Below are 12364 nucleotides of genomic sequence, written 5' to 3'. Positions count from 1 at the left end.
GAAACGAATTAAGCTATATAAAATTGTATTTTACGTACAACCGAAAATTGGTATTGGACACGACATCTGGAACCCGTTTGGTATAGATTAAGATAGTGTGGTGGTATCAGAATTGCATGACAAATGATGCAAATGTCAATCGATAGGTAGAATCATCGTATCAAGAATTTTAATATTTAATATTTAATTTGTAATTTAATTTTCTTTTGATATTTGTCTTATCATTAATAACATCATATGAAACATTTATTACTAATTTAAATGTAAACTAAAACCCCATATTACGACAGCATCCCAACTATCAAGGTATGTGCATTCAAAAGTGAATTCCAGATAACAGAAGGACTGTTGATGTCTAGCGGAAACTCCAATTTAATTATGCATAGTAAATTGCATTAGGTTTGCTATCATCGGATTAACTAAATTCAATTCCGATGCCTAGGTAAGTGCCTCGGGTGCCTTCTTTTTTTTTGTTAATCAGTCCTAACATTCGCATGGCGATCGAGATAATATTCGTTAGACCTATGCTCGCGTTGTTGCTCAGTTGAAATATTAAAGTAAATTGAACTATTAAAAATATTATAGTCAGCCATTTTATGGCTAGGACAATTTCGGGATCACATATAGAGATGTCACAACTATGTTAATATATTTCCAAACTATTTCATTTGAAAAATAATTTCTCACTATCTCAAGTAAGCCATAAGCCCGTTACTGTTTTGGTGGAATGAATAAATTATTTACAGCTGACCGAACACTAATTTGATTAGCCATCCCTCATTCCAAAGCTGTAAATGTCCCGTGCTCGAGCACGATGCTGTTTGTGTCCATTAGGATTCGTATGTGAATGCTACTTTCAACCTGATCCGTTACACCCTTGCGCCTCCTACTCTCGCCTCCTGTAAAGCATTCGTTAGGGACTGCTCCGGAAGAACCACTCACTAACTGCTTCCGTGCAGAGTAAGAGTGTTACGGTGGAAGTGTGATGGTAACGGAAAGATAACAAAACCGAAACCCACCGGGCCCCGGAAGAGGGACTTTTCAGGCGAAAAGGGCCGTTTTCAGTACGAACACGCAAGCAGTGTGTCGAGCTCTGGTGCTTTACCGGCTGGGATGAGGCTTCGGTTTAAATAATTTAATTTTACTCCTATTTCACATGCTGCGAAACGTAGATTGTTGTAGGTTTCTTTCTAACGACCTCAGCAAACATAAAATTGACTTTAATTGATTTTAATTGATAAAAACCGAGGTTTGGGGCATTATAACTACCTTAGGTCATCAGATTTAGCTAAATTCACCATCTAAATGGTAATTTCTGTTCGACACAAAATGCAGGCAAATCTTTAAAATCAGGTTAAACCGGAGTAACCGATTTTTTGCTCTCTCAACTTTAACCCACTTGAGACACTTGACATCTTGAAGTGAATGCTGAAAATATGTTATTAAAAATGCAAACGACATCATACGCAAACCGTCAATACCCTCCCGGAATGGCTGCCAGTAGACGAGGTTTGATTATTTATTTACCATTTATTGCTTTCCGCACCGGGCCGAGACGCGGACCCCGGGCGCTCATCGGCGTTGAGCCCAAAGCCCATCTTGTTGATAAATCTTTTATAAGCCATGAAATGCCGCCCATTACACTTTTCATGTTGCGCCGTTTGCCCGAAGGGATACCGTAAAACGATACCTTCCGCTCGCATAAAACTCATCGAGTGTTAAAACACCCATTACACTCGGGCGCAACTTCTGAGGATCACCAGGCCAAGAGTAGTCGACGGTGCCCATTAATTGATTCCCGTGGCGTGGGCTCCTATTTAACCGCCTTCCGCGTAAGCTGCCCGATTTGTGGCCAATAATTCCCACTGAGTCCACACTTTTTTCTTCCGCACCGAAGAACTCGCCCGAACACTTTACTACCGGGTTTCGGTAGTGGAGCGTGGACAGTTGCGGCGAGCAGGGGGCCAGGAGTTGATGGCGTGGGCGGTACTGCTCGGAACATTCGAGAGCCCTCGAGAGCATTCGACTGGCCCCGGCCCGAGTCAAGCTCGGAGCAAACAGAAATGGCAAAATTAATGATACTTTCCGGAAACTTTGGCTCATCATAACGGTATCGATTGCCGAGTGTCCACCGTGCGTCCAGCTCGCCACATTAAGCCGCCCACCAAAAGGTCAAGGTGAAGGTGTGCTCTCGTCGAAACGTGGCCGCCGCTAAGCTTTTCCAAATATTTGGCTACCCGAGGGGCGGAAAATAGAAGAAAGGTTCGAAATCATGAAATCAAATAAATTTCCGGTCACTGGCGAAGTGCCAGCGCGAAGTGAAGTTCGTGAACTGAATTATTGCATGGTGATTATATTGATTTAGTTGTCCACTCGTACGCACCGTGGGTTGGCTAATGAAACAAAAGAAGAGAATTGTTTAGCTTTATATGGCCATCGATTCGAGGTTTGTTTTCCTTGCAGACTTTCCCCAAGGAGTTCCTACACCTTTCCTTACTTTATCTCATACTTTCTAAAGTGATTTCATTCACAGTACAGTATCAGGTATTGAGAAAATTAAAGGCTCACTTCGTATAGTATTGTACCGATGATAAGCTTATTGCGCTTAGCAACTCTTCCATCCGTACAAGTGTGCCTCACGTACAACAAAACTTCTAATTCCAACAATGGACATAAAATGGTTTATTTATCTCCCAAAATAAAACAAAAATACCCGGGCGAAAACTCCCAAGACATTATCTCACCACATAAAAATCATTTGCACCAACAATAAAATCGAGCACCAAAAAAAAAAAAACATCAAACACAACAAACCGAAAAGAAAAACAAAACAGCGGTGCAAGCCAGCAAGTCGTACAAAAAGTGAAAAACGGCGGAAACATTTTATCTGCCATTAGCCTGGCGCACCGGGGGTGATAAATATTTTCACTCACTACCGTACTATCCATCACCGACCGGAGGTATTTCGCGGTGTTGTTATTTTTTTTTTTTTGTATTTTTGCAGGGGGTTGGGCGCAGCGAAGAGCGAAAAGAAAAATCATCCGGCAGTCACGAATGAATCCCCGACTTCATTTCCCGCCGGGGATGCTCATGATGTGGGAGAAATTTTATGTTTACTACCACACTTCCTTGCAATCAATGCCAGAATCAACGGAAAATCGTAACGAGGGATTTTTTTCTTTATTTATTTATTTTTTTAAATAAATCTCCACCCTTCCACGCCCCGAATGTACCGCCGCCCGAAAACGAACGGAGAGAATCCTTTTCGGTAACAATTTTGATTCGGCGCAACGATCGTAAAATGGTGGCATTCAATTTTTCCTTTTACATTTACGATTAATCCAGGGCGCAACCGAAGCGACCGAGCGGAAGGGGGGAAGGATATCTTTCGGGCTTGCGACTGTTTATGCTCCGGGAATGATCGTAAAAGGTTCCCGTCTTTTTTAACAGCCCATCGCGGGCGAAGAAGCGCGAAGAATCAAACACCACAAAATCGCTACTCCCTGCATGTGAAGCTCATCTCCTGAAAATTGAATGGTAATCACGAAGCTCCAACACACACACACACACACACAAGGAACTTCATTCCCAGAAGTAGCAGCGATCGCATGCAGACACATAAATTCAACCGCAAAACCTTCGGCAAACGAGGAAAACAAAACACATTATTCTCGCGTATCCTTCGAAGCAAATTGAACAACAAACACTACTGATCCGTTACGATCCGGGAGAAGAGCACAACAAAGAGATCCCTGGCTCGGGACCGGCTAACCAAAAGCATGGGACGGTGTGGGAACCAGCGCTGGCCGGGGATTGGTAGAATGTTGTTTCTGGCAATCCACTCTCCTAGGATTTCCGCCAGAATCCATCGGGGAAATCAAAGCACAGTGCTTGCTGACCGCATTCGGGAAGCCACAATTTCTTTCGATGTTTCGTACAAGCAAGAAAAGAACACAAATGAGATGTACAGAGGTGGATAAATATAACGAAAACTTCACACTAACCTCCCGTTAGCATCTAGAACAATCGGTCGTTTGTCAAAGAAACTGACCGTAGAGCAAGAACACGTGAAAACGGCGAAGGGGTTTGTTTTTTCTTCGAAAAAGCAGGTTCAGTGGGGTGGCCTGTTGTGGCGTAAAATATACGGTGATAATTATGCGAAGCGCTCGTCGGAAAACGGAAAAACCCTTACGAAGAATGTGCCCAACCTTCACGCGCTCCAGGAAGTAGAGGAAACCATGTGCACTACCACTTGTATAAATACATATGCTCTTCTCAGGAAGGGAAACCAATCGGCCGAATCTCGCTCGTTCCCGGGCCGTTTCGTTGCCGCATCGTGAAACGGTAAGCTTTCCCGCAGCCAGCGAAGGGTGGCATAAAATTTTAACTTTTTCCCTATCGATGCGCCACAAAATTACGTTCATAAATATTTATCATTCACTTAACGGCAAGCAACCGCACATCTCGAGCAAGCGTTCGGGGGGTGAATTAATGTGTGCAAGAAGCGTTACCCAGTTGGGGACGTGGTGCGGGGGAAGAGGAGCGGTTTCGGTGGGATGGAGAAAAATGTAAAACCTCGCAACAAAACCACCGTCATGTGTTTTAATGTCCGCTGGGCACAATGCGGTTATGGCGCGGTTCACATACGGTGTGGGGGTGTGTTGGTGGTAACAGGAATCCAAAAGGATCGCTGGGTAAGTGCGGGCGGTGGTAATGCCCTTATCCAGGAGGGATGAATACATTGTGTACAGCCGCCTTTGTTGCTCAACGGTTGAGTGAGCAAGTTTACGAGCTGACATATTTATAAACCTTTTCCACGGCCGCCTTTATTATGCAGAATTAAGTAAAATAAGTTACAGAAAGTAACTGTTAGTAATAGACTATTCTAACGCACTTGATAAATTAATATGATGATGGTCATCTGTTATCGTTACATGTATTTGTTTTGCTTCGTTTCAGTCATTGCAGATTTCAAGACGGCAGCATAAACTCTGAGTGGGGCCCCCGAATGGCGCGAAACGAAACGGACCGCCAGCAAGGACGGAACGTTTGCATGAAAGTGAGTATGGAAAATGCCTGAATTTTCACTAAAGTACTTAACAAACTAATGACTGTATTTTTATTCCATCGGGTAAGGAGCATTTATTACAGTGTGTATTATTCATTTTTAATTTTACAAATGCTAATTAGTAGCATCTCCTCCTTTAATTAATAAAATGAATAACGAAGGCTGTGCTCTTTCCCCGAACTGAATTATATTTCACGCCCCCTTTTCGATCCTGTTCATCAGTTGTTTACAAAACCGTAGCACACACCCAGCCATCGGACAAATTTATGCGGACGTTCGTAGTTCTAGGAAATAGTAACATTGCGAAGGAATAAACATACTTACGTGGAGGAGCACCGAAGTCAATGTGTTTTGGCTGGACGGAAAATCATTCGCCAACATGGCAACATCAAACAAAACGCTGACGCTTGTCAGCACGTGCCAATCAAGATAAAAGCCGAAGGTTTCGCCCGTTTTTGAGAAGCTATGATAGCTACACATATACACACACTTTCAGCCACACCCCAAAGCCAGCACATGCCGGGCGGTAGTTGGCAGCCTTTAGCCAGAGCACGGGAAAAACACAGACCCGAGAAACCTAGGCCCGATACAACGAGATTGTTTACCTTCGGGCCCATCAGCATCATGTCATGTTGCTTTAAAGCGATTGAGTTGGTTTACAACAGTGGGCCGGAAAAGATTGCGCTATAGCCTATGCAAAGGGGCGGGGTGGGATAATATATTTCGCCCGAAGGGGGTGAATGTATGCGCAACAATTTCTCCCAACCCTAGCTGAAGGGAGATGCGAGATTGAAGGTTGTTATTGACCCTCGGCGTGGACGAGCAATGTGTAGAGTGAAACCTTAGCCAAACACACACGCAAGATTTCCAACAATTCCAATCTCTAGTTTATTGCGAACAACCTCGAGCGAAATATAAGGATGGGAATAAATTCTAGAATATATGCTGCAACATACAATATTGGGCCACGTATGGCGCAAGACATAACGTCGAGTAGAGCTGGCGAAAGGTTGATAGACAAATATTCCTGGTATGCAGTGAAGTTTTCATGACCCATGGTAAGAGTACAGCTTTGACATTTTGGATATCTATGGTTGCATATGAAACATGAGTCTTGTTAATCAATCAATAAATTGTTCTTACTTATCAAAAGGGAATGAATGATATGAAACATAAAGCCGAACATGCATCAACGCTTCTTTCATCGATTGGTAGCTTTCAACAATCTGAGTTACACTGGACAAAAAGTTTCATCACGCTGTTAGCTAAAAACGCAAGGTAACAGCTCAATTCCCCGATTTCGCTTCAATTAAACTCAAACAAACAAAAATATAATCAAATTTGATGTAACTATTTAATCTAGAAAACAACAACAAAACAATCAAGTTTTAGGAAAATTATAAATGAATACCAACGCATGAGTTGCCTTGAGGAGCTATCAAAACTAGAAGATGGAGAGTAATCAAATTATTAACCAACTCCAGATGTTAAACGTGAAGGAGAGTTGCGCTGATGGAACATGTTGACATTTATTTATTTATTTATTTGTATAGTCGTCGGATCTCATAGGTCTTCACGACACAACTTAAGTATATATTATAAAAACGGGTTAAAACGCGTGATTACAGAATCGTTATACGAGGCGAAGACGTAGGCGCTCACGAAACACTGACGTAGAAAGATTAAAGTCACATAAGTCTAAGACTGAGTTCAAATTGTTGCACATAACTTGTAGCGGGTCGCATTGCCCATAGTTTGTCCTGGTACGTTCAGTACGGAAATTACGGACATGGAAATTACGTTTGCAAATGCTGGTATTACGGTAGGATTACATGAAGCGAAAGCAAAATTTGAAAAACAAAATGCTACGAAACTCTCAAATTGAACGCAAATATATTTTTCGATCAGCGAGTGATAAATATGATATTGTAAAGATTTGCACACTTTGTGTGGACTGCTGTTGCTTGCGTTTGTGAATAACGATTGAGGATAAGATTTCGATGCGCACATTTCTTCTCTGCTGTTTGTGTACTGTTAACACGCAAACCTACACTGAATACGATTTTATTTTCATCGACCCACGGATACTAACGCGAAACGCAAAAATATAAAGGCAAACCTGATATTTTCGCGTGAATTAATAGTCTATTGCGCTTCATGTAAATCTAGCATTAGGTTCTGAAACCATTTGACAGCTATCGATAATTGGAGGTTTGCGAATCGTTTCATTCGGCTTTAAAACTTTTCGAATTATCAATAAGTTGTTGTATGTTTTAAAACGAATTTTATGGATACGAAAACCACCAAAAATGGAGGCACCAAATCATATCCCAAAGAATGCATTCCATTGCCACCATATGTCGAGAAACGAGAAAAGAGATGACCCCGGCAATAAAATGTGGAACGACATCACGCGAATCGTTGCTGACCTTGGCGTAATAACGGGGAAACCGAAGGAGCTGCTCCCAAAGACTGTCTGCTCTTATCGGCGAGTTATAAAACAAGGCGAATCATAAACTGCCCCGATATTCACCGGGAGTATCCGCAAGTGGCTTCCTTCCTTACTGTGGCCACGTATTAACCGGAAACATCCCCCTCCCCCCAGCCAAAAGGGTTCCAACAGCTGAGACCTACGATTGGGTGTAGCTCGAGTCAATCAACTGAAGCCAGCGAGTGCCATACACATTCTACTCTATCGGAATGGCGGGCTTATTGATCCCGATTAGCAGGGCTATAAACGAATCCAGATTATCGCACCAATAGCCGTGGGTTGGGAAGCGAGTGGTATAAGTACCAGATACCTGCGGCCGCACGGTCGTTTGTTGCGTGTGGACGGTATAACGTGTGTGGCATATCACGATGATCCGTGTAACGCTGGTGACGCTCGCGCTCTGTCTGGGACTGGTGTTCGCAAGTCGTAAGTGGTCACCCACCCGCATTCCGCGGGAATGTCAAGGGTAGTTTTGTGACGCAAACGATTGTGAAACGGTTTTCCTCCAAACTCACAGCTGCAGCGACGGTTCGCGACAGTCCGAAGGGAAACCGTATCGTCGGAGGCTACAATGCCGTCGAGGGTCAGTTTCCGTACCAGGTGTCGATGAGGAGACCGCCAAGCTTCCACTTCTGTGGCGGATCGATCCTTAACACCAGATGGGTTCTGTCGGCGGCGCACTGCACGATCGGCATGGAGCCGTCCGCGCTCAACGTGTACGTCGGAAGCGTACGATTGGAGAGCGGCGGAGTTTACCATCGGACGATGCGCATCGTCAACCATCCGCTGTACGATCCGGCCACCATCGAGAACGACATCAGCTTGGCACAGACCGTGGCCCCGATCGTGTTCAACGAGTACACGCAACCGATCCCGCTCGGTTCGTCGTACGTGCTGTCTGGAACCGGCGCAACCATTTCGGGTTGGGGCAGGTCGAACGTAAGTGTGCGATGAAGTGGACTGGTCAAGATCGGTTGGAAGAGAGGTCACAGTGCAGCTTGCAACCAGCCAGAAATCGTGGGAACATTTTTGACAGTTAGTTTGAATTCAGTTTGAAGTGGCCTGGAAAGTTTGTGTATAACAGAAAATTTACTATATTTCACTAACTGACCAAGTACTTGAAGCGTTTCGGCCATGTTCTGACAACCCAACGGATTCATATCCCGAAACTTTGCATCATGGAACACTTTCGGCTACTCGGGATTTTATTTTTCGACGTCATCCACGAGGCCATGGATCACACCTGCAACACTGTGATGCAGAATTTCATATGACCTTTTTCGTTTAAGAGGTTCTTGCAAAGACCTCCCACATAATGCAAGTATGTTTGCAAACACTTTTCGAACTTACTGCCAAAACAATGGCGAAGCAGAAAATAACTTTGTATCGACCTCTCTTTTCACCGATCTTGGGACTGCCGGTGTGCGTGAAATGGTGACAAGCATAATCTTATCTCGGCATTCCACACTGTGACCATTGGAACACCATCAGAAGATGCAATCAATCAAAGGTCGTTAATCGATTGTGGATTAACAAACTTCACTTTGGGCGCAAAGAACCCCTTAATGATGAGATTGCGCACTCAAAGCAAACTCTGTTTATGGCTCTTGAGAAACAAATAACTAGGTTAAATTCTAGGAATTGTTTATTTTGCATCTAGGCCAAACATGTTTGGCCTATGAAGAACCGCAGTAATAGGTCGTATTTTTCGCTTTTTAGAATCTCACACTCTATTTTGGAACTCGTTTTTGGTGGAAACGTGTTGATAACTTTGGAATATGATTTCTATCTCATTGAACAATTCTTCAAAATAAATTTATCAAAGACACACAAATCAACTATCACTATCGCAAAACTTTCAATAAAAACTAAAATTATCCTATTTTTTATCCTCTTGATACGTAAATGGATGATTTGATGGCAAAACTATGTGAATTATGTCAACCACTTTTGCCACGATGGTTTTTTCACCCGTTTTTGTACATGGCACCGTGATTGTCACGTAGGAAAGACATTTTTTCAAATAGTTGAAACAAATAATGAAGTTAAAAGGGGATCGTTTTTTTTAACAATCTATTTAAGAAATACAAATCTGTTCAATCATTTTTGCATTTGGTCATATGAACTCAATTTACATCGATCGGTCACAACTGTTTTACCTTTTCGGAAGTGGCTAAAAAATTGGTGGTGAAAAAAGTTGAAAATCTTTGTATGACGTAGTGATAGAAAACGCCAACGTAAACAGGCGTTGTCTCGGTTTGGTCACCAATTATCGTGTGACGTGTGCCCAAGATAACACTGGATTTCCCATTCCAAGAAAACGATTGGGACTGGGTAAAGCGATTATAAACAATAAACAACGATAAAGCCGAGTTATAATCGTGGGATTGCAGTGTCTATTGTTTAAAAATAAAGTACCAAAAATGGTGGTGGATGATGCCAGAAGGTGATTATTGCAAGATAACCGCACCGTGTGGTGGATGTCTCAAGCCATCTTGATGCCGTTTAATACAAGCGAAAAATGATTCTTATTTAACTCTCCCCCCCCAAAACACCTGTTCCCAGACGATGGACGACGGACCAGCCGACGTGCCGGACAACTTGCAGTTCCTCACGGTGGACATCCTCACGATGGAGGAGTGTCGCGAGGAGCGCAACGGTTCGAACAACATCTTCGACAGCGTAATGTGCGTCTCGAGCCCGGAAGGCCAGGGGGCCTGCTCGGGTGATTCGGGTGGACCGCTGGTGTACGACGGCATGGTGCATGGTATCGCCTCGTTCGTGCGTGTCCCATGCGCCACCGCAGTTTCCGACGTGTACGAGCGTGTGTACTCGCACCTATCGTGGATCGCTTCGGTGATGATTTAAAACAAGCGAAGCGAGAATATGTTATTGTGCGTTACATGTTGGTGTAAATATAAATGTGGTTTTGAGTAAATATTTTACTGCAAATAAAAGCATATTCAGAATCTGACTAATAATAAATGTATGGCGTATGTTTATCAAATGAGCTAGCATAATTGAGGCAAATATGTATTATGAAGGCAAAACCTCCACACAAAACATTTATCGATCGTATGCCGGACAATGAGATTAAAAATGCTATTGCATCAAATAAACTCATCCGAACGACCCTTTTGCCTTCTCACAGCAGACACGCGTATTGATTGATTTCCCTCTCCCTCCCCCTCTCTTTCTCTCTCGCCGCCGTCTCATTGCAGTGACGTTCGTCCTCAAAATGCCCCCAAGCCCTGGCCGAAGGACCAGCTCATGGTTCAGACGAGAATACCCAACGTATCAGAGCGGAAAGGGGCCAAGCCGAGGGACATTCCAGTGGACGGCGGAGGAGCAGGACAGATCCTTCAATCGGGCCCAAAACAAATCATCCCTTTTCGTAATTGACAAAGGAATCCGAGACCTGCCGGGGACGCTGGTACGCTGAACGCAGCGAACCGAGCGACGAAAACAAAAAGGTAAGGTGTGCTCGAAAAGAACGCTCCAAATGGAACCCCTTCGGTTCGGTTGGGATAACATAAATTTATAAATAAATTTGCTGCAAATAGATCGGTCCGGGTCGCCATCAGGTAGGCATGACTTACCTTTACGAGACATTATCGGCAATTTAATGAAAGCAAATGCGGACGATGAGACGAAAAAAAATGCGTAGTGTCCTTCACTTGCTGAACACTTTGCTTTTGGATTTAAATATTAAACAAAAGATTCAAGTACTCAGTATTTCGTTTTGTTATGGTTTTGTCGGTTGGTTCTAAAAATATAATTCTAAAACATTCCTAGTTGATGGGAAATAAAGAGAGGATATTCATTAACGGTGTAAGATTACAATAATTTTATTTTAAAACTTTTTGCCTGAAGTACTGAAAGGACTTCTAAGCGTGCTTTGAAAAGCTAAATCAAAACTTTATCGTTTTGACATTACCGCCAACTTAAAACAGATGGTTTCATTACGCTTAGTTGAAACAAAGTGATTATTACTTTTAAATGTTTCTTGCCTGAAGTAATGTCAATAATGCCGCCCAAAAATACCTTCCAGCGAGACACCTGTTGCCAAAAAGTGCTGCAATTATCTACTGCCATAGCAATCATTACTGGTGTCATTACGGAAACCGGAGTGTCAGTGTTAAAATGTGCTGCAATGACAGCCATTAACCCGGCAATAACCCGAAACCTTCCCTTTGGCCGGCAGCTGTATGAAAAGCCAGTTATCATGGATTATGATGGAATTACAGACATTCCAAACCGGCTTATGCTGGCTCAATAAAATTAATTTGCCTTGTAGCGGGCTCATCTAGTAATGGGCCATTGAACCAAGCTGGCGCTAGAATGCCGATAAATGTCCAAATCATGCGCTCAGAAGGATTAAAAGTTAAACCACGGCGTGTGTGGGAGCGCTTCGGGCCAAATCCATGCCAGTCCCTAGCAACGGAGCTCGTAAATCATCACCACGAAGGCAATAAGTGGAGATGAGAGGTATGGGGGTGGCGTAACTAAAAAAAAGGTCGTTCCACAAACTTGACCCTTCGTCGATCTCCGGCGGAATAACTGCACCCATCGGCTTTCGCGCTCCAAATCCCATTCCATCCGTTGGATGATTAATGTGGTTCCAGCGGATAGTAAACGGTATTCCCACTCAATGGGATGGAAGCAACCGTAAAGCTGGCCATCTCTTTTCTGCGGTTATCGATTGTTCCGATCATTACCTCCGATTTGCACCGCGACAGTGCATCCATTTGTTTTTCCTACAACTTCAGGAAGAAAAGAACATCGATGCATTGGAGAGATGGTGG

At 43.4% G+C, this 12364-nt stretch overlaps 2 protein-coding genes across 2 annotated transcripts in view; one reads left to right on the top strand and one right to left on the bottom strand.

Annotated features, from left to right (window-relative positions):
- The window catches only part of LOC131272158 (uncharacterized), a 188747-nt gene that overhangs the window by 115170 nt on the left and 61213 nt on the right, over positions 1 to 12364 (bottom strand). The gene's annotated exons all lie outside the window — the stretch shown is intronic.
- LOC131272168 (chymotrypsin-2-like) lies at positions 7928 to 10427 on the top strand. Its single transcript, XM_058273817.1, has 3 exons — positions 7928 to 7985; positions 8083 to 8498; positions 10125 to 10427. The coding sequence occupies exons 1-3, from the start codon at positions 7928 to 7930 to the stop codon at positions 10425 to 10427; spliced, it is 777 nt and encodes a 258-aa protein (XP_058129800.1).

Source organism: Anopheles coustani, chromosome 3 (genome assembly GCF_943734705.1).
Source record: "Anopheles coustani chromosome 3, idAnoCousDA_361_x.2, whole genome shotgun sequence".
Classification (NCBI taxonomy): domain Eukaryota; kingdom Metazoa; phylum Arthropoda; class Insecta; order Diptera; family Culicidae; genus Anopheles; species Anopheles coustani.
The sequence above is the reverse complement of the archived record's forward strand: the minus strand, read 5'-3'. Positions and strand labels throughout refer to the sequence as shown.